The following is a 21880-nucleotide window of genomic DNA, read 5'->3' on the forward strand; positions in this document are numbered from 1 at the left end:
TGTGACTGGTTCCTTTCCTTGGATTACAGTTGTGGGTTGGGTTTTTGTTTGTTTGTTTGAGTATGGAGCTCATGAGTTCAAGTCACATGTTCTACTGACCGAGCCAGCCAGGCACCCTGGAGTATAGTTATTTTTAAATTTAGAGCTAGAACTGCGATTTGTGACTTGACTTTTTGTAGTATGGAACATTTGTTCTAAAATGGTTATATGTTATTCCTAAGCACAGGGTGCTAGGCTGTTCCACCTATTCTTCATCAGTCCTGAGCTATAATAGTAAGTTACCTAACACTACATAAAAAGCTAACAATCAAGGACAGTGAATTCCCCAAAACCAAAAGAAAACATTAATCTCCTCTAGTTTAGTTCAACTTCTTTCCAGTGGTGTCATTTAATAAAATCAGAGGGATCTTTCTTCATATCGCTTCCTGAAAATTTAGCTTTTCCTGTGCAAATCTGATCTCTCTTCTCTCCACAGTCTAAATTCCTTACCAATACTGCAGTAACTTTCTTGCTAAGCTTGTATTTATTATTCAATATCATTAGAATAAGAAAATACAAGAGATCATCATTTATCAATGAAATACATAGCCAATGATGCCAAAGTAGTCAGTCTAATACAACAAAACACTGCAAAATATTTTGCAAAAACCAAAACCATCACTATAATTCAAAATAGAATTACAAGGAAAGCTCAAAAAATGAAAACCTAAGTCCTTATCACACAAAAATTTTTGTAACTAAGTTGACATATTGAGGTGATCTTTTCCCAATATATACAAATATAGAATCTTGTCATACACGTGAAACTAGTATGCTATATATCAATTATACCTCAATTAAAAAAAAAAACACCACGGTACTACCTCTATTGATATTTACAGTGTTGCAAAAAAGGAAACAGAGCAGTTACTGAATAGTGCTGTATTGCCAGGCATTGGGCTTAGAGTGCTTTATGTTAATTTTTTATTTAATCTACATTACAATCTTGTATGGAAAGCTTTATTGTTACTCCTTTTTTGGGATAAAACCAAGATGTACAGAAGACAGCTGTGAAAAGGTACACGTCTAATAAGGGGCAGAATGAACATCTGGCCTCTGGTCTGACTCTGAAGCCCATGCCTATTTCACTAATTATGCTACTTGACAATTTTTCCTAGTATGTATAAACAAAAGTGATTTCTAAATTTAAAAATAATTATAAAATAGAAGTAAATTATACGTTAAAAAATTGAAAGCACTTTTATATTCAACGATTCTACCAACATATTAGACTCACTTGTCATCGATGCTATTCTGATAATAAATATGCAAAAGCTTGTCCTTTATCCAGCTGACTTTCTCTGCAGCTTCTTTTCCTGCTTCACCATGAAGACAGTACTTCTTATAAAGCTGAGCAAGACCCATCATAGCTTCTTTTCTTACTCGCCACTAAAAAGTATAAAGTTTACTGAATGAGTGAGATACCAAACTTTAGTATGCTAATCTGTAAAAATATCCACTTCTTCAACTAGGCTGTACAATCAGACTTCTATGTATATAAACTGGCACAGTATTTATTTTCTTAAGAAGCAACAAATCGCTTTACCAACACCGAATTGGATCTTATTTATAAATCTGACTGCTTTAAAAACTGTCTAATGCAGATACTACCAAGTCACCTACCAATTTCTTTTTATTTCCCTCACAGCCACGCCTTCAGTAGTAACTCTTACAGATGATTTTATTAGATTCTATCTAAAAAACTTTGCCCAAGTTTTAGAAGTGATTAAAAAGCAAAAGAGAAAGTGTGTGATTTACCAAAAGCCCTATCATCTGGAATGCTGTATCCTAATTACATTCCTTTTGATATTAACTCAGAATAAGAAGAGCAAAATTTAGTATTAAGATCTTAGAATTACAAAGTTGGAAAGTACCTTAGTGATCATATTAAGTGAACTTCCTTATTTTATAGATTAAATGGACAAATGATTTACCTAGCCACATACTACTACTAGTTAGTGGAAGACTCTTTGGGACTTCTAGAGACTGGAATGGTTTACTAGGAGGAAAGAAAGGCGATAAGAGGAAGGTAGATACAAAAGGAGACTATAAAAACCTACGGTTAGAACCATGATAGTGAGATGTAGTAAGAAACAACGACAAAAACCCAAAAACCAAAAAAGATAATTATCTCAATAAATTGTCAGAACATATTTATTATCTTTGGTTTATTTACATTAATATTTTTCTTTATAATTTTGTGCACAATTTCTGCATTTTTAGGCTATTTAGTAGATGAATGAAACTCTGTCCCAATATAACAGGTAACAGATGTGTGACATTTCTCACATGAAACCAAAGAATGTAAGCAGTGAAATTTAAGATTAAGTCCTGTCCTCACATTTTATAAAGGAGAAAACAAATTTCAGAAAGGGTATACCCAAGGCAATCTAATTTATTACACCAAAATCCAGGTCCTAAAATGTCTAGTAGATACTATTATGACAAAATCATGCACCCTCAGGAAGATTAATTAATTTAATTCTTTCAGAAAGTATAATATTGACAGGAGCAGGAACGAAATGTTTTTAAAAGGAGGAAATAATAGAAATGGTAAATGTGTGTATGGGGGTGCGGAGGGAGTTACCAGCTAACCACTAGGTAGAGTGCCATTTCATTTTAATTAAAGCCAAAGGAAAAAATTTGTTCAAAGTTAGAATTACTGATACAGTTGAACATGTTCAACAGTGCCCACTTTACATATTTACTTCTTCTAACTATTTTAAAAGAAAGAGTAAATGCCTCTTGCTATATTTCACCACCAAGAAATATAGTTTTACTCTGAAATTATAGCTAAATGACACTGGTTTCAGGAAGACACTTTGTTTTCAACTATGTATCTAATAAAACAGCACACTGCAAAGGCAACCTCTATTAAAGATGTTAGTAAGAAGCATGTCTAATCAGTCGGCCTTGCATGTCTGTTTCTTGCTTACAGTTGACACTATTCCTTAGCAACTGCTTTTGTTGTTCTTAGTACTACTCTTATCAACCAATTTTTTTTTCAACCCATGTTTTTAACTGTAACCAGAGAGAGGAAATCACCAAAAAAAGTAACTATAACAACTATCATTTCTGCCCTTAGCTTAGCAAAACAATATAGAAATATTACTTTCATATAAAGTAATATATTCTTTCAGTTTGATGAATGACAGATCCATCTATGTTTATATAACACAGTCAATTTTGAAAATGCTAACTATAAGATAAAAAAGAGGTGATCAATCACTATTCTTCTGGAACTCATCTCATAGGTGAAAAGGTAAAATAAAACTTCCATTTAGCTGCTCTCTTCATAAAGGTAGGCTAGAAGACAAACCCATGCCTAATATCTGAAAAGCTATAGAATCCAATGTATTTCTTTGTAAATGTAATTAAAAGATACACAAAATATATACAAATTTATAGACTTTTACTTAGTACTGTATTGATTTGAACTTCACACAGAAAAGTTTTAGGTATACTAAGAATAATTTCTATTGTATTTAGCAAACACTTTAAGTATAGTAAATTACAAAAGAATAAAATTCCTCAGATCTTACCCGTTTATCCAGTGTTCTTTCCCTTACAAATCCAAGTAGTTGATCATTTACTAAGGCAAGGTCTCTTTTGGCGGCTGTTATTATAGTAACAATGACATCATGACGAATTGCCTCTTCTGGATCATGTGATCTAACTTTCAAATATTCTGTAATATAAGAAAAAAATCTAAAGCTAAATGTTAGCTATGATATTTGTCACATTCAGAATGACAGAAAAACCACTGCTTTATTTCTATCCATAGTGGCACCATGTTTGTAAAATTAAAATCATTTTGTTTTCGAGGTGGCAATACTCTACATAATCACAAAATAAACTAGACACACTAGCTATTACTCCAGAGTCATATCTTAATAAATAATGTTATTTTACCTCAAATATTCTGGAAAAGTCAAATCACAAAGCAATATCTGATTTATATAGTTCAAAACTTAAGTTACAATATCTTCTTTGGTAAACAGCCTTTTGATAAAAGCATTTATTTGCTAACACCAAATAAGTGAGTTCAAATGCTCTAAGTTCAAGTGAAGAATGAGAAATTCTACTCTACTGTAGAAGATAATCACTTTCCCACTATCAGATATGTTACTATATTTAATTATCAGATAGGTATAATGATTTGTACCCAAACCCAATGGTCTCCTTCCTCAAACCATGATTTCCAAAAAATTCCAAGGATTACAATATGAACATTTCAAATATAATTTTATTGTATAAACACAAAATCACTTACTAGTTCATGACTGACAGAAATCTGAAATAGTGCCAGAGTTAAAACCTTTTCAGAAACCAAACTTAAGGTGAAAGCTCCTATCTAAAATTTATTTGTGTTATTACTCCCATGTTTGTAACAAATCAGCCAGCTTACCTGTGAGATCCTTTGCTAAATCTGGGTGATTCATTAAACAGTGGCTGGCAAATTTCACACTTTCTAATCTCACAGGAACATGAATGTCATTAAATCTACATGGAAAAAGTTGTTAAAGATTAGCTGTAAGGCAACATAATTATTGTCAAATAAGGTATATCTACACTATATAATATAGTTACTGGGTTCTGAAGGTAGAATATAAAGAGATACATATTTTCACAAAAACATTTTTGAAAACAGAATGTTTACCACACCAAAACAAACAAAAGTATAAACACATCCCTCAACTCAAACTATCTAACTTTCTTGTGCCCTAAATTTAACAACCTAAAATGATACAAAACAAAAATATTTAAAACTACAAAATCTACCTGAAAAAAGTTTATAGAGGGAAAATATTAGAGGAGGTAGAAAGCAGTAAGTTCAAAGATGATTTTATAAAATGTATGTGTCATGCTGCCTTTCAACAAAAATTTTCAAACCTTGTGACGAACTTGTATTTAAATGCTCTTTTAAAGGTCTAATGTATTGTAAATTTGCAATAAATATAAAACACTTCATGTAAATCCACAACTGCACATAACAGAGTTAAGCTCGGCAACTCTCAAATTTAAAATTTATTATGGGCAATTTAAAAAACATTTATTAATTATAAATAATGTGATTTTAAATAGCAATATTTTTATTTTTAAGTAACCTCATAAAATAACCAATTAAAGCTATTTAATAAACATTTTATATCTTTTACTTCTTTAAACTTAACAATAATTTTACTTTAATAAATAAAGCATTTAGGATTTATAATTTTATTTTTAAAATACTTTAAAATATTTATTTATTTTGAGAGAGAGAGATAGGGAGTGGGGGGGGGCTGCAGAGAGACAGGGAGAGAGAACACCCTAAGAAGGCTCCATTCAGGGCTCCATCTCATAAACCATAAGATCATGAGACCCATGCTTAATTGACTGAGAAACCTAGGTGCCCCTAGGATTTATAATTTTCTAACTGCCAGAGAAAAATGAAAACATTACCATTTATGATCAAGTAAATTACAAAGTATCAAAACATGCTAAATAGCTAAGGAAAATAACACAATAAAACTGGTAATACTACTTTGTTTCTATGAATCAGAGACTGATTATTAGAAATAGCAGTGAATGTAAAATTATGAATATGAGAAGCTGCTTACAGCTTATTTAGTTTAGTTTTTTTTTTTTTTTTAAATATTTTTATTTATTTCTAGGAGAGAGAGAGACAGTGTGACCAGGGGAGGGTCAGAGAGAGAGAGAATCACAGACTGAAACAGGCTCCAGGCTCTGAGCTGGCAGTCAGCACAGAGCCCGACGCGGGGCTCGAACCCACGAACCGCGAGATCATGACCTAAGCGAAAGTCGGACGCTTAACCGACTAAGCCACCCAGGCGCCCCATAGCTTATTTAGTTTTTACAAGTAATTGTTTTGCTATAAACACTGAGGCAATCACAAGGACAAAATCACTCTTCTGGTTACTAGGACAAGTATAGTTACTTTATTACCTCCATTCTAAGTTTTCATAATAACAAGTTTATTCAAAATAGTCAGCATTTAAAGACCTTCAAAGTGGTCTATTCTGAGCAAGTAACTTAAGATGATCATTATGTCAGTGTCAAGAGATTTGTTAGTTATATTTTAATTTATCTTAACATAATTTCTAAGCCCACCTTCTGAACCAGCTGAATAATGATGAATCTAAAATGTTCTCCAGAATACTAACAATAAAAATGGACTTTTCATGATTTGAAGCAAAGAAACATGTACATGGAATGCAAAAGGGAATTTGATAAATTTCGTATTTTTCAACCTTACCATCATATTGAAAAGAACCTAATAATTCTAGATTCTTGAGAAGAAACATTAAAGGCTATATGTATTGGGCGCCTGGCTGGCTCAGTCACTTAAGTGTCCAACTCTTGATTTTGGCTCAGGTCATGATCTCACGGTTCGTGAGTTCGAGCCCCACATCTGGCTTCTGAGCTGATAGCACAGAGCCTGCTTTGGATTCTCTTTCACCATCTCTCTCTCTGCCCCTCCCCTGCTTGTGCACTCTCTCTCTAAAAATAAATAAATAAACTTTAAAAAAAAAGGCTATTGGAATGAAGAGCAATGATATTTTTAATTTCAAAATCATACAATACTGCATTAGTTCACAACATACATCACTCAACTACAGTAACTACAAACCTAAAAGATAAAAACTAGTAAATAAATACATTGCTGGGCTGAGGAATGGCAAGGACTGGATCATTAGGTCTTCAGTCTCATGCTTTAAAAATCTTAAGACTGAACATTCTTATATGTTGCCTATTCTAATGACATTATTTTAGCACAGAAAGATTAAGACATGTTATGTGCTAAATAATAAGCTTCTTCATAAAATATCTGATCTACAATTTGTTCTCCAAGAAAGACAGCAACATAGACACTAGAAAACAAACATATCAATTAATGTTTTGAAATGTATGGTTTTAATCAAGCAGATCATACTGACTGGCCTCTGAAACATAGAAGTTAAATCTATAGAACTGTATGTTCTCTTACCGTCCAAGAAAACACTGCCAAAGAGGACGATTCTGTGTTGCCAAATCAGAATCTTTAGAACCAAACAGTTTAGCTAAAAGTCGAACAACAGCTAATCGCTCCTCTCCATCATTGCTCTAAGAAAAAAGAAAATAAATGAAGCCAAGGTTTATTCATCAGATTATAGAAAACAACAGGATATATTCCCAAGAAGCTATAATTTCATATTTCTGCTTACAATGATGAGAATTTTAAAATATCAAATGCTCTCATTTACTAGTAATGTAGAAATTGATGTGACTTCATGTTAGGACATTGGGTTCTTTGCTCTTATTTCACACACCCTCCAACTACTAATTTATGCCTCCTCCAACTGCTTGTTTGCAATCTACAATGTAGAAATATGATGATAATCATTTAATTCTAACATTCCCTAAGAGTCTGAGAAAAAATTCTGTAAAGGGCAAAGCTGCAAATAATTCCCACCCTCGTAAGTTTTCTTATAAGAAATCTTTCCTGCCATTTTGAGCTCCAGGGTAAATTCATATCAATTAAAATTTTGATATATAAAAATTTAAAGGATACCCTAACTTACTGGAGAACAGGACACTGAGAATGTTATGATTCAGGAAAACTCATTTTAATGGAAGAGCAAGAATTTTAAGAAGATTTAAAAGGTCAGGTGAACTGAATGCTACATCAAAACTTAGTTTGAAGTTTTTTTTTTGATAAGGGCCTCCAAATTTCTTATCCTAAATCAATGTATGTTATGAATTCTGTTCCAGTTTCACTAGTGATGTCACATCTTAATAGAAATTAAATTATTCTGAAACCATATGGTACATGAACATTAAAAATCACATATTCACTAGGAAAATAGACAATAGCTAAAAGCAACTGCTAATGTTTTTCAAACATTCAAATACAATGCATGTCTAGAGTTAATACCAGAAATCAAATAAAGAAATATTCATGGAAAAAGACACTAAGTTAAAAAAAATAAAGGCCATGGGATATGGTCTTTGTTATGAATGGCTTATCTTTCAGGAACAAGGGTTTTGTGGGTTAAGAGAGGCACACTTATCAAACAGATGTAAAAATGAAAACTATATCAAGCTTAACATTTAGGATTATAAAAATGATTTTTTTTGATAAAGTTTTTCTCAAGCAATGTGACAACAATACAGATTAGGATCTTTTAGTAAGCCCGATCAACTAATCAACATGATTTATTTTTTTAAAGAAAATCAATCTATCTCTTAAATGTCAAAAACTAAAATAAGTGGAAGTTTTATTCTACTGGTAAGTGACTACTTCAGTAGTGTAGTAATTATTTCAAATGATGTGACATTTCCTATCTATAATTTTAACTACTGAAACTGAATGGAAACTTGCCCCCCTACCTTTTTAAAATTTAAAATCTGTTCCTTGAGTGAAGTTGGAATATGGTTATAGTGATGGTAAAATTTTTTTTTGGTGCAAAAATCATTTGGTGTTTCCCTCAATTTAAGTCCACACAAAGAAACCTAGAAATCTAGTTCTTAATTCCTTCCCACCATCTATCATGGCAATCTTGTTTAAGGATTGAAGAGGCATGACTTTTCATATTCAGACTCTATGAAGAGATTGAGAGAAAAAATTTTAATGCCTTATACCTAGAAATAATTTGGTATGGAAGCATCTTTAGGCTGTTATTAAACTCTTCAATATTAAAAAATAAAACCTTGGTCTCCATATGATATTTTTGACATAAAAGAGTTTCTTTTTATTTATTTTTTATTTACCTCCCTTCCCCCAGCCCCTCCATATATAAGAGTTTCTTAGAAGCTTAGTACAATATCCTTTTATACTATAAATAATGTTTATAATAAAGACACTTTGGACAATTCTTAATTATCATGTATACATGTTAAAGAGTCTGCAAATTAGAGTTCTGATCCCAAATCTGCTTTTAAATTTTTTTAATGTTTATTTTATTTTTGAGAGAGACAGAGCATGAGTGGGAGAGGGGCAGAAAGAGGGAGAACAGAATCTAAAGCAGGCTCCAGGCTCTGAGCTGTCAGCACAGAGCCCAAAGTGGGGCTCAAATACACAAACTATAAGATCATGACTTAAGGTAAAGGTGGACACTTAACCAATCGAGCCACCCAGGTGCCCCTCAAATCCGTTTCAACTGTGTAACTCGGCAAAATATTTCATCCTAAGGTTTTCATTTCAAAAATCAAAACCATAATGCTGATTCTAACTATACCACAATTTGATTTAAGGATCAAATAAGATACTGGATATAAAGCCTTTCAAAAAGTCCAGAATATTAAGCAGATATAAGCTGTTATCTCCTGTAGTTTGATTGGGATAGGAGAGTGGGTGTCAAGTTTTTCATATATCTGAGGACTTGTGAATTCCTTGTTGAGTTGGCTATATAAAAAGGGTATGCCCCAAGTCATACAGGAAAGTTTTTATACTTGATATATACTACAGAAGGTTCATACAGTTGTAATCAAGACCCTTTGAGCACTCAGTTTGAAATCTTTTTGATGTTCTAAAACATACCTATATAATAAATAAATACTAAATAATAATAAATATTATTTAATAACATGTATTGAAACGGATACTATTTTTCATATCTACTGTGTCATTGTGTTTATCAGATATTTAGCAACTAGAGGGTTGTAATTTTTCAATATAATTCTCCTATGACACCCAGATGAGAGAGACTGTTTTACTGAAATGATTAAAAAACATATACCTTAACTAAATCTAATAAGTTGAACTCACATTTTATTCTTCTATAGAGAAAAACTATCTTTTACAATTATATATAAATTTTTCTCTTAAAGCTTAAAGGGCTTAAAAATTATAGTCAGTCCTACCTTTAGTTTGAATTCAAGCTGCGGCATGACAGATAATAATAAATGTGGATCTATTGCAAAAAGTTCCTGAATCAGATCAAATACATGTTCTGACAAATCACTTACTGACGATCTTCCCAGCACCAGGACTTGATTGAAAAACTACAGGAGATATTAAACAAAAAATATCCATTTCATTTATAAATCTGGACACATTTTATAAACGTGTGTCTAAAAAAAGATATAATTAGGCATTATATATACAACTGAAGGGGATGAAACAAAACAGATACTTCAATTACTAATATATGATAAAACAGTCACTAAAACAGATAAACTTCTAAATATCAAATCAGGGATGTCCAGGGAGAAAGGTAAAAAAGAATTCTGTTGTTAGCTTTCTTCCAAATTAAGATGGCATTTCTAGGAATTTTAACTTTCATGAAAACAAAATAAATTTGAAGGTTTATGTAACTCATTATGAATAATTTTATAGAGAAATTTCCTTATAACAGAGAAAAATTTTAAAACCAGTCTTTTTGCTTTTTATTTAAGTCTGACTAATTTTACCATGAGTTTAATAATAAAGAATATTTAGGGGCACCTGAGTGGCTCAGTCAGTTCAGAGTCTGACTCCTGATTTTGGCTCAAGTCATGATCTCACTGCTCATGGAATCAAGCCTCGTGGCGGGCTCAGCGCTGTCGGCACCTGGGAGTCTCTCTCCCTCTTTCTCTGATCCTTGGGTAGAAAGGGTAATGCTGGCTGTCATAGGGCTTGATCTCACAAATTGTGAGATCATGACCTGAGCTAAAACCATCTGAGCCACCCAGGTGCTCTGAATTTTTTTTTTTTTTAATACTCAGAGAAAGAAATGATGATGATATAAAAGCTAACTGGTAATTTAAAAGAATGCTAGGAAGAAACAAAGACTATCAAAAGTACAAATTAAAAGACACCTCCACTCTCTGCCAACATACATAACACTTAAAAAAACATATTATATTTAAAAATGCTAAAAAGGAAGTTACACAACTGACCTAAGTATATTTCTGGTAATATCAAATAACATATATCCTTTGAAAAGCAACACATATTAAAAGTTAGGAAATATTCATACTTAATATACAGACCACAGAAAAAAATTAAAAAATAGTTTTAACAAGACTAAAATATACACATATGCAAAAATGAATAAGCATAGAACACTAATTCTGTAAGGATATATGAAAGTCTACTGGTAATGGTTATTTCTGAGAACTAAGGTATTTAGGAAGAGAGTGTATATTCACTTTTCACTGTATATTTTTTTCTGAAAAGAATCTTACTTTTACCATGTTTAAATATTAATTTAGTAATATAAACAATACTAGTAATCCATACTACTGAATTAATATACTCCCACTTGGGTGTTTTTATGTGGAAAAGAACTCAACAATATAGAATTGCTACATTCACAAAGATAATTAATTACTAAAAAGAAAATATTGAACAAAATCTAAATGCAAGATAATAAGGAAATGGTTAGGTAAATTATAGGTATATATCAATTCAAAAAACATTTATAGTCATTTACATTATAAATATGATAATTTAAAAATATACACACAATTCGAAATTTTATATAGCATATGTGGAAAAAAAGGAGTGTGAGTACATTATATTCTACACAATTGATGTTTTTAGGTAAAAAAAAATCCCATTCAATAAAGTAAAAAAGTATTCTTATTAATATGTAACAACTATTTAAGACAGAAACAAAACAGTTCAGAGGAATAACCGAGACACATAAAGAAACATAAATGGACACAGAGAGACAAAGGTAAAGAAAGGAGAAAAGTAAAAGAGATCAGCATATTGAGGAGATAAAAAGATAAATATAAATACAAAAGCAGTAAACAATGTGGGAGTTGCAGTTTTTATAAAATATCCTCTATCTTATGCCATTTAAGTATGTCAAAGCTTATATATATATTTTGTATTTGGTTCTTTTATGTATTTGTTTTAAATAGATGAAACCGTTTATAGGCTAAATAAAACTATACGTGAAAGGTCCTAATAAATTAATACAATGGATTAAGAATTATACAATTAGAGAGTAAATACAAACAGAAATACATACATTGGCAATGCATGCCTCAATAGTCTGGACTGTCCTTTTCAACAGGACTTTTGCAAGGTCAAAGGACTGTTTATTTAAGTTCTGAAACACAATAAGAATATGCACAGTTACAAAAGGGTTTGTGAATTTATGAGATAGCACCATGATAACACTATAATCTTCAAATCCACAAACTATAAAGCAACAAACATTACTGGATCTCATTCAAGGTTTTACCCAATATTCTCTAGACAAGTGGTCTTAAAGGCAGAAGTTGCAAAAGCACTATAATTCAAAAACAAACATACATTAGTCGGCCAAACTCCCAACCCTATATTATGCTTAGTTTTATTAGACAGAAAATGGAAAGGGTTTTGGGGTTTGTTTGTTAACCAGCTTGAACTGTCGATTCTACCCCAGAATCTAAATGAATACACACACACCCTGTCTAACCCATCCTTCCTAAGTAGTTCATTATCTAACCAATATGTCCTCTACAAAAGAGTACACCTGCAAAGTATTCCAAGAAAAACAGTTGGTCATTTATACTTGTGAACTGCTGAATACTGTGTTTGCTCCTTACGATTCCCTGTGCCCTGTAACAATTAAAAGGGTCTGAGAAAGATCACAGAAAAGACATTTAATTTTTAAAAAACGTACTTGAAATGAATTTCTCATTTTAAAAGTCCCTATCAAGATCTCTGCACTTTGGAGTTTTGGACCAAACTGAGATTCATTCAACATCATCCTGCACCTCTCCCAAAAAGAGGCTAGGAAACTTTTTATGCAAAGGGCTAGATGGTAAATATTTTAGACTTTTTAAGTCATACAGTTATTACCGCAACTACGCAATACTGCTACTGAGCACAGCCATAGGCAAAATGAAAATGAATGAGTTGTGTTCAAATAAAATTTTATTTACATAAATAGGCAATAGGCTAGATTTGGTTCACAAACCACAGACTCTTGATCCTTGCTCCAAGATTTTATTGTATTGGCAAAAGGATAAAATTACCTCAAAATTAAGGCAAACTTTCTATTTCCTAAAAGGGTGTATATTTCTCCATCATAAAAATATTAACCAGAATATAAACACCAAATATGCTATCTATTCCTCAGCTTTTCCTCTCTTATTTTGCCTGACATATACCTGCCCGTTTGCCATGCTCTCAAAATTTTGGCCAATTAAAGATTTATTTGAATTAATAAAATGCAAATCATATTTAGAGGCAGAAGAACTTACAATAATTAACTGCATTATTTGAGAAGTGTAATTAGATACCCTTTTCATCTATATCTGATAACAGATCACTGAAAAAAGCAAGAAGGTGAATATTATTAGTAAGGTAGACTGAGGATGGCCCCGTGATAGAGCTTGTAGAAAGCTATGTCCTTCAGTTCCTTAAGAAGACTTAGCAGAAAGAGGGGCGCCTGGGTGGCTTAGTCGGTTAAGCGTCTGACTTTCGCTTAGGTCATGATCTCGCAGTTCGTGGGTTCGAGCCCCGCGTCGGGCTCTGTGCTGACTGCCAGCTCAGAGCCTGGAGCCCGTTTCAGTCTGTGACTCCCTCTCTCTCTGACCCTCCCCTGCTTACGCTGTCTCTCTCTCTCTCCTAGAAATAAATAAAAAACATTAAAAAAAAAAAAGAAGACTTAGCAGAAAGAAACAGAAAAAGGAACCACAGGGAGAAATATACAGCTCTGAATCATCTCTTCTAACATTAACCGTATAGTTCCTGCTTCTACCCAAACCTTTTTCTGAAAATGGCCAAGAAAAATGTAGGATATGGATTCTGAAAAGAAATACAATTCCTATGTTCCACATCTATGTTACAAAGGAGGAAATATTTTTTTCCAAAAAAAACCCCACAAAAAACCCAAAAACCAACAAAAACCTAACCAAGACCATACTCTCACTACTTTTAACTCCCACATTAGATATGAGTGGTGAAATGCAGAAGATTTTTATTTTCCAGAAATTAGGCAGCACCTCACTGAATGAAAATCTTCTATAATATAATATGTTAATCAACAAATCTTCTAAAAACAATAGCTACAAGACTGATGTGTGTTACATTTTATTTGGACTGGAGAATGATAGTGGGAATAATTACACTAAATTGCAATTGGTGAAAAACAATTTTCATATGTGTAGTGCTATTTTTAAACATTAACCTTTACTACTTTCATACTATACAAACCTTATGTGCAGGAATGAGGTTAATAAGAATGGAGTCCAATAATTCTTGAGTAACTCCATCACCTTCCATGATGATAGAACTCATCAAGTCTAGCATGTGCATTTGTACCTTTTTATTGTGGCTATTGCTTAAAAAAAAAAGAAAAAAAAATCAGGCATATAAAAAGAAAATTACATTTCCCAGTTTAAAACAATGATCTCAAATATAAAAGAATTTTTCACTTGAGGGAACCATGCCAATAATGGCAAAGAAATTTTGACTGCTCTATTTACTTTCTCCCTCAGCTGTAAGGTATTTTACAAAACCAAAAGCCTTTAAAATGAATTAAGTCACTACACAATTAGGATTCAAAGAGTTAAATTCAACCAAACAAAAACATCAATTTCAAAGAAAGGACATCCTTGCTTACATGTACCCAGATTCTAAAAGGTGATAGAATTTTAATTAAGGAAAAAAAGTACAAGATAATGAAAGTAGAGTCTTTCATCCTTTGTATCCTTTTAGATCTTAATACATTTCCCAAAATAAAACTTTATATAAATACCAAAAACAGCCTCAACTAATACAAGTAATTTTTGCTATAAATCTTTGTCACTAAGATTTTAGTATACCAATACTAAAATCAAAAGTCTGATATCAAATGTTTACCAGAATTTATGACTAGAAGGTTCTGAAATGTCAGTTCGGTATCTCTCAAAGAATTTCAAATAAATGAAAAATCAAGCCTAGAATCACTTTTACTCCTACTTTTTTAGCCAGTGAAGAGTCAAATGTAGGCCTCCTCAATAAATGCCTCTACTGCTGATACAGTGCTCATCTAAAAAGACTGGCTATAAAACTGAAGTGGTAGAACACCTAGTTTTCTCTCCTTCTGACTGCATCTTAGCTAAAGACCTGACCTGTCTACTTTCACATTTATCAGATATATATGTAAGGACAAATCAAGAGAAATGATATAATTTAGTTATACTACTATATATAGGGAAGTTTAAATCAAGACCAAATTTTAATATTATTTACATATCTTAATTTAAAAAATAACGTGAAATATTGTATAGGAGCACTTGATGGTGAAATGCAAAGATGAAAATTTCTTAAGTTGGTAGAAAAATTGTCACATTAGATACACCATTTCATACAACTTTTAAAAAAATATCCCACTGCATGCCCTCTTCTAAATATGCTGTCTAATAAAGGATATTAGATCATGATGGATCAACTATATAGATTAGGGGGAGTGTGTATAGGGGATAAAAAAAAAAAACATAAATAATCAGATTGATGCAAAAAACAATGAAGAGAGTATATAACTCTCAGACCAATATATAATTTGGGATAGAAAAGGACTAACGAGAGAGAAATACACACTTAAAATAGTTTCGATAGGTTTTAGTCAAGATGCAATAACTGGGATAGGATTTACCCTACTACCTGAAACAACTAAGAAACCAAACAAAATATATGAAACAACAGTTTTCAGACACTGAACATCACACACATGTTTCTGAGAGAGGGAGACAATTTTCCCAGCTTACTGACTAGAAGTTTCCAGTTTGGGGAGGGAAGATCCTGACAGAGCCTACTGGATTTCCTGAGTCTGGAAAGACTAAAGTTTGCGTGGGTAAGACTAGAATATCAAATGGGAGAGACCTACTCAGAAAGCAGACTTGTAAAGGGTATCCCCTGAGTCTTCAAGTACTCTGAGACCAGCACATACATGTGAAGAAATTTCTCGAGTTTAGGGAAGATACCACCTGAAAGGAGCAGAGGAAGTAATCTTTGTAAGCAGAGAAAGCTTTGTAATCTTTGTAAGCTTCTTTGCTTACAAAGATCTTAGAATAGTGCATGATCCAATCACAATGGAAAACTCTCACAATTCACAGGGCATCTCATAGTCAAGAGGCTAAACCTACATATCCAAGCCTCAATGAGTCCCAAAGCACAAGAAAAAGAAAGAAAACTTCATGACGGTACATCATAATCAAATTGCTTAAAACCAGTAACAAAGGAGTAGAGAAAAAAAAAAGATACATTATGTACAGGGGAACAAAATTAAAAATGACAAAAACTCCTCATTAGAAACAATGAAAACCAGAAAAAGATGGAGCGATATCTCTAAAAGTACTGAAAGAGAAAAAAAGAAAAAGACAAAAGCCTATGAACTTAGAACACTTATCATGAAAATAACTTTCAAAAAGGAAAGTGGAAAAAAGATATTCAGACACATAAAAACTAAAAGAATTCTATCAGCACCAGACCTGAACTATAGGACACATTAACGGAAGTCTTTCAGAATGAAGAAAAACAACAGCACACAGAAATCTGCATAAACACAAGAAATGAGCACCACCAGACAAATGGTAAATGTGTCAGTAAATACAAATCAATGAGCTCCTCATTCCAAAGGAAATCTTTTACTCATACCTCATTGTGAATTAAGTACATAATGAGGTCAACAATAAACTTAGATATTTAGATTCAAGAAATAAAAATACTAATGGATCATAGAAAGGTGTGTATATGTACAAATAATTTTGAGAGGAAAGAAGTATAATGCCAGAGTGAGAAATGGACTTAAGTGGATAGTTAAGGTCAACAAGATGGGCAAAATGATAATTAATTTCAGTTTTTAAATTTTGTTGATTTTAATTTTAAAAGAAGAAGTTGCAAAAATGTGACAGGATGCACAAAATGTCCACAAATTATTCTCATCTCTGTATTCATATGCCTTTGAAACGCTATTCCTTCCATTAAGATATAGAGTCTAACCAACCTCTGTATCTGGGCTTGATTATGTGCTTTGGTTGGCCAATAAAATGTAAGTAAATATGAAGTGAGCAAAGATTCAAAAAGTGCTTGTGAGGTAGATAAATCATGCTTTTTCTTGCTACTTTTGAAACAATCAGCATCTGAAGAGGCCTGAGCTAACTGGCTGGATGATGAGAGACACATGACCTGGCTGTCCTATTACCTCAGCCAGCTGCCAGATGTCTTGCCAACTGACTGCAAACACACAAGTGAGACCAGCCCAAACAAAAAAGAACTGCCAAGCAGAATCATAAGCTAAATAAAATAGGGGCTATTTTAAGCTATCAAGTTTTGGGTTGTTTTGTTATGCAGCAAAAGCTAACTAACACAAAAGGTAAAGTTTACATATTTTACCATTTATTTATAGGCCTTCAGTTAGTTGCCACAGGAAGCTTTTTTCTCATGCAGTCTCTTTATAAGCTTCTATTTCTATACCAGTTCAGTCCAGTCCTTTCCTGATTATTCCAGGTTAAATTCTATTCCTACCATTCTATCTAAGGAAATGGAAAACATGATAGTATTCATAAAAAATCTACAGAAAACTCTAGAAATGTGCTATCCAATATGGAAGCCAGTAGCTAATAGCCACTTGGCTATTAAACACTTGTAGTATAAACAGAACCATGTGTTGAAACAATATGCTTTTGGAGGGGTGCTTGGGTGGCTCAATTGGTTAAGTGTCTGACTTCAGCTCAGGTCATGATCACATGACTCATAGTTCGAGCCTTGTGGCAGGCTGTTTGCTGACAGCTCAGAGCACAGAAACTGCTTCAGATTTTCTGTCTCCCTCTCTCTCTGCCTCTTCCCTGCTTTTACTCTCTCTCTCTCTCTCTCTCTCAAAAATAAATAAATAAATAAATAATTTTTAAAAATGCTTTTGGATATTGTGGGATAAAGTATATTATCAAAATAAATTTCATTTGTTTCTTTTTACCTTTCTAAATGTGGTTACTAGAAAATTTTAAATTTAGGGTGCCCAGGTGGCTCAACTGGTTAAGCATGCAAGTCTTGATTTAGGCTCAGGTCATGATCTCATGGTTCATGAGTTTGAGCCCCGCATCAGGCTCCAAACTGATGGTGTAGAGCCTGCTTGAGATTCTCTCTTTCTGCTCCTCCCCCACTTGTGCATGTGCTCTCTCTTTCTCTCAAAATAAACTTTATAAAAATTTCTTAAAATATATGTGAGATATGTTTGTATACAGTACAATGCTGTAGAACACATCTCATAACAATGCTTGCTTTACAGTACAAAAAACCAAAACAACAAAACACAACACAGCACTGGACTAAAATCAGAGCTTGGGCTATCCTGTTCAGTGATGTGTCCTTGAGCAAGCTACCACACTTCTTTGCCAGTGCATTACTATCACTACTTCTGTAAAGAGCAATGCTTAAAACTTTTTTCTAGCTCAAAAATGAGGAGTCAGTCACACTGACTAGTGACTTCCAGCACTCACTAATAGTACTTAAATACTTATAATTTCTACCTCATAACTTAGTATTTCATTATATAAGGTCTCACACCATTTGTTTTATAAGATTCAACCAAAATAACTGGTACTGTAACTTAAAATGGTAGTATGAGAGCAAAAGCAGCTTTCAGACAACAGATTTGCTTATTTTCTCCTTCATGTCACGTCTTCTAAGGAAATCATCTCATTAAAAATCTAAAAGATCTTAGTTATAGGCACAGCACACAGTACTTCAATATATGCACAGCAAGAAAAAGGACAAACAAAAATGCTTAAAAAATAACTTACTTGATCACTGAGAAGAGAGTCCTAAAAAGCTGAATAAAAATTTCATTGCAATCTTCCAATTCGAAGCAGATGTTATATGATTTAACCCAAGCTAAGTTCTTAAATAAATAAATAAATGATTATTTACACATGCACAGAATAATTACATAAAAGCAAACTCATTACTAAAATTTAATTTTTAGAATTACAAAACTATATTAAAGCTTATGAAATTACAACTATATAAAATTAAAATTGTTAACTTTAGTTCTTCATATACTGTGACCTTTAAAAGACCTGTATCTGTTAGTATTATCCTTTAACTGAAAAATACTAAACTGTTAGATATTAGTAGACATATATACATATTATATATAAGGAGCAGTGAAAATTAATTCAACTTAATCCCTCTTCAGATCAGAAAAGAATAAAAATAGATGAAAAAAGAGTTTCAAATAGAACAGATTTTCCAGCAGAATATACTTTAACTTAAGAAAGATATTTTATTAAGGGGGATTTGTATAAAACAAAAAAATTCATTTTACATGATAAAGTTACTATAAAGAATTTTGTATTACATGAATAGAGTGATACTTATTAAAAAAATGTTTTACCTCTAATAAATAAAAGTATCTATTAAACTGTGGACTCTTTGTATCCTCCAAACCTTTTAATTGTCTGGTAATAAACAAAAATATGTCCTGTTAAAAAAAAAAAAAGATAAAATACATTAGCTTAGATACAAATACTTAACATTCTTTCACAATATGCTAATAATAATCTGTATATATATACTCTATTACATGCTATAATAAAACAAAATTCTCCTTTAGCTGAATGCCTTGAGACTGGTTTAGTCCATTATTCCAAATAATGAGAATAGAGCAAATGATATAAAATTATACCCTTTAGAAATGATTAAAAAAAGTTTACTACTGCCATAAATCTTTAGGCTTTTTCATTCTAGGAGAACCATAAGTTCTGTATCTTATTATTATGACCCTTTCTTTGACTACAGAACTTCTACTTATGATCTTCATCTTGCATTATGCCAAACAACCATCTTCTTTTTAAGAATCTGGACAAGAGTCTTTCCATTACTATTTCCTACATGTAAATAGTAATTTTCAGTATTGAGCTTGAATCTGATGTGCAACTACAAACTTCTGTGGAATGAAAATAATAATAGACTAGGTTAAGGGTTTTACTTTTCATGACAATAGTGTGCCATTTTTTAATAAGCTTTCTTTACAAGTTTAACCCAAAATAGAAGCAATATGCAAAAAACTGACTTCAGAAATATTAAAAAGCAGTTGAAAATATTAAAATTTGTCAAGAATAAAATTATTCAGAATATGAAGTGAGCTCAGGAGGAATTTAAAAGAGTTCCTCAAACATTTCAAACAAAAGCAGAAATCTCCAAAACTTTGCATGTAACTTACAGGGGGAAATAATCATTTGAATATGTAAATTCTGTTACTACTGTTTTAAAAAGTGTCATTAATCCATTATTTATCCTATAATTCAGCCATTTGAGCTTTGTGATGGGTTATCATGAAAGTTACAGATGAGGAGACAGGGACTAGTTTTGATCTAAACCCTAAAGGCCTCGTAAAAATGCTGGTCATTTTTGTGGATACACAAAGAATTTTAACTGAATGAATAATTTGCTTTATAACTTAGGCTAGGATTTTCTTATGATGACATCTTCTTATGATGATAATAATAAAAACTAATTCTGTAAAGAGTATATTTACCTTAAGTTTATCGTGGGAAGTATATGGAGCTTCTGGGGCATAGATTCGAAAGATGTCAGCCAAACAACATGCTACAAGGAGTCGCACATCTTTATTGGGATTCCTGAGGAAAAATTCAGATGCAAGATGCAAGGCTAGTGGGAGATACTGCTGTTTTTCATCTTCTGAGTCCTGATCCATATCCATAAAAGTTTTTACTACCATCTGAAAAAAATACATGAAAGGAAAAAAATACTCAACTCCTAATATTTAGAAATTAGAAGATATACATATTTTAAAACTCATGTCTGTTACAACACAAACTAGTAATCACTATCAAAGGATTCATAATCAAGTGTAGTATGGACACTTCAACAATATTCTTCCAATCCTTGAGCCTGGCTTCTTCATGAGAGTCTTCATTTAAGACTGGCATCATTTTCCACCTAGCCCAGGTAAAAAGTTCTTAGCTTCATATGAATAACCAAATTCATATAATATTTTGTAACATCATCAATTACGTTTCTTTTATATTTTACTATAAAAGCTGTCTTCGCTTAGGCTCTTTTATTTTTAAGTTTAAAAAAATTATTTATTCTTAGAGAGCGAGAGAAGACATGAGCAGGGGATGGTCAGGGAGAGGGGGTGGGGGGGGCAAAGAGAAAAAGAGAATCCCAAGCAGGCTCTGCACTGTCAGCATGGAGGTCCATGCAGGGCTCAAACTTAGAACCATGAGATGATGACCTGAGCAGAAATCAAGAGTCAGATGCTTAACTGACTGAGCCACCCAAGCACTTTTTCTTGTTTTTAAGTTTATTTATTTATTTTGAAAAAGAGACAGAGATTGTGTGGGTGCTTGCATGCAAGCAAGGGAGGGAAAAAAGAGAATCTCAAGCAGGCTCTGCAGTCTCAGCGTAGAGCCTGACACAAGGCTCAAGCCTCACAAACTGGGATATCATGACCTGAACCAAAATCAAGAGTCAGACACTTAACTGACTGAGGCACTCAGGTACCCTAATTTCGGCTCTTCTGAATTATCTCATTTCACACTTTAATAGGTTTTGCATTTCACAAAAGAAAATCATGCTTAAGTATTTTTATGCAGTTATACTTCTGATTAAAAGCTATAATTATAAAATAACTTCTGTTGTTATTTATAGTTACAAAATTAACAAATGTACATTTTGAATCAATCTAAAACAAAACAAAAAAATCCATGTTCATGGATTGGAAGAATATTGTTACAGTGTCTATATCACACAAAGCAATCTACAGATTCAATGCAATCTCTATCAAAATACCAATAGCATTTTCTCACAGAACTAGAATAAAGAATCTTAAAATTTGTATGGAACCACAAAGAAACCTGACTTGTCAAAGCAATCTTGAAAAAGAAAACTGGAGGTATCACAGTCCTAGATTTCAAGCTATACTACAAC

At 32.3% G+C, this 21880-nt stretch overlaps 1 protein-coding gene across 2 annotated transcripts in view; it reads right to left on the bottom strand.

The window, feature by feature from the left end:
- The window catches only part of PDS5A (PDS5 cohesin associated factor A), a 138029-nt gene that overhangs the window by 70664 nt on the left and 45485 nt on the right, over nucleotides 1–21880 (bottom strand). For both annotated transcript variants that reach the window (XM_039226984.1, XM_039226985.1), the window contains exons 3-12: nucleotides 20463–20666; nucleotides 19320–19406; nucleotides 18727–18824; nucleotides 14159–14285; nucleotides 11982–12062; nucleotides 9883–10023; nucleotides 7028–7143; nucleotides 4448–4542; nucleotides 3582–3727; nucleotides 1277–1428 (exon numbers count right to left, since the gene is read on the bottom strand). In XM_039226984.1, the coding sequence (XP_039082915.1) occupies nucleotides 1277–1428; nucleotides 3582–3727; nucleotides 4448–4542; nucleotides 7028–7143; nucleotides 9883–10023; nucleotides 11982–12062; nucleotides 14159–14285; nucleotides 18727–18824; nucleotides 19320–19406; nucleotides 20463–20666 (1247 nt within the window). The remainder of the gene's footprint in view (nucleotides 1–1276; nucleotides 1429–3581; nucleotides 3728–4447; nucleotides 4543–7027; nucleotides 7144–9882; nucleotides 10024–11981; nucleotides 12063–14158; nucleotides 14286–18726; nucleotides 18825–19319; nucleotides 19407–20462; nucleotides 20667–21880) is intronic.

The sequence above is a fragment of the Hyaena hyaena genome, unplaced genomic scaffold (assembly GCF_003009895.1).
Source record: "Hyaena hyaena isolate Hyena2069 unplaced genomic scaffold, ASM300989v1 scaffold_24, whole genome shotgun sequence".
NCBI lineage: Eukaryota > Metazoa > Chordata > Mammalia > Carnivora > Hyaenidae > Hyaena > Hyaena hyaena.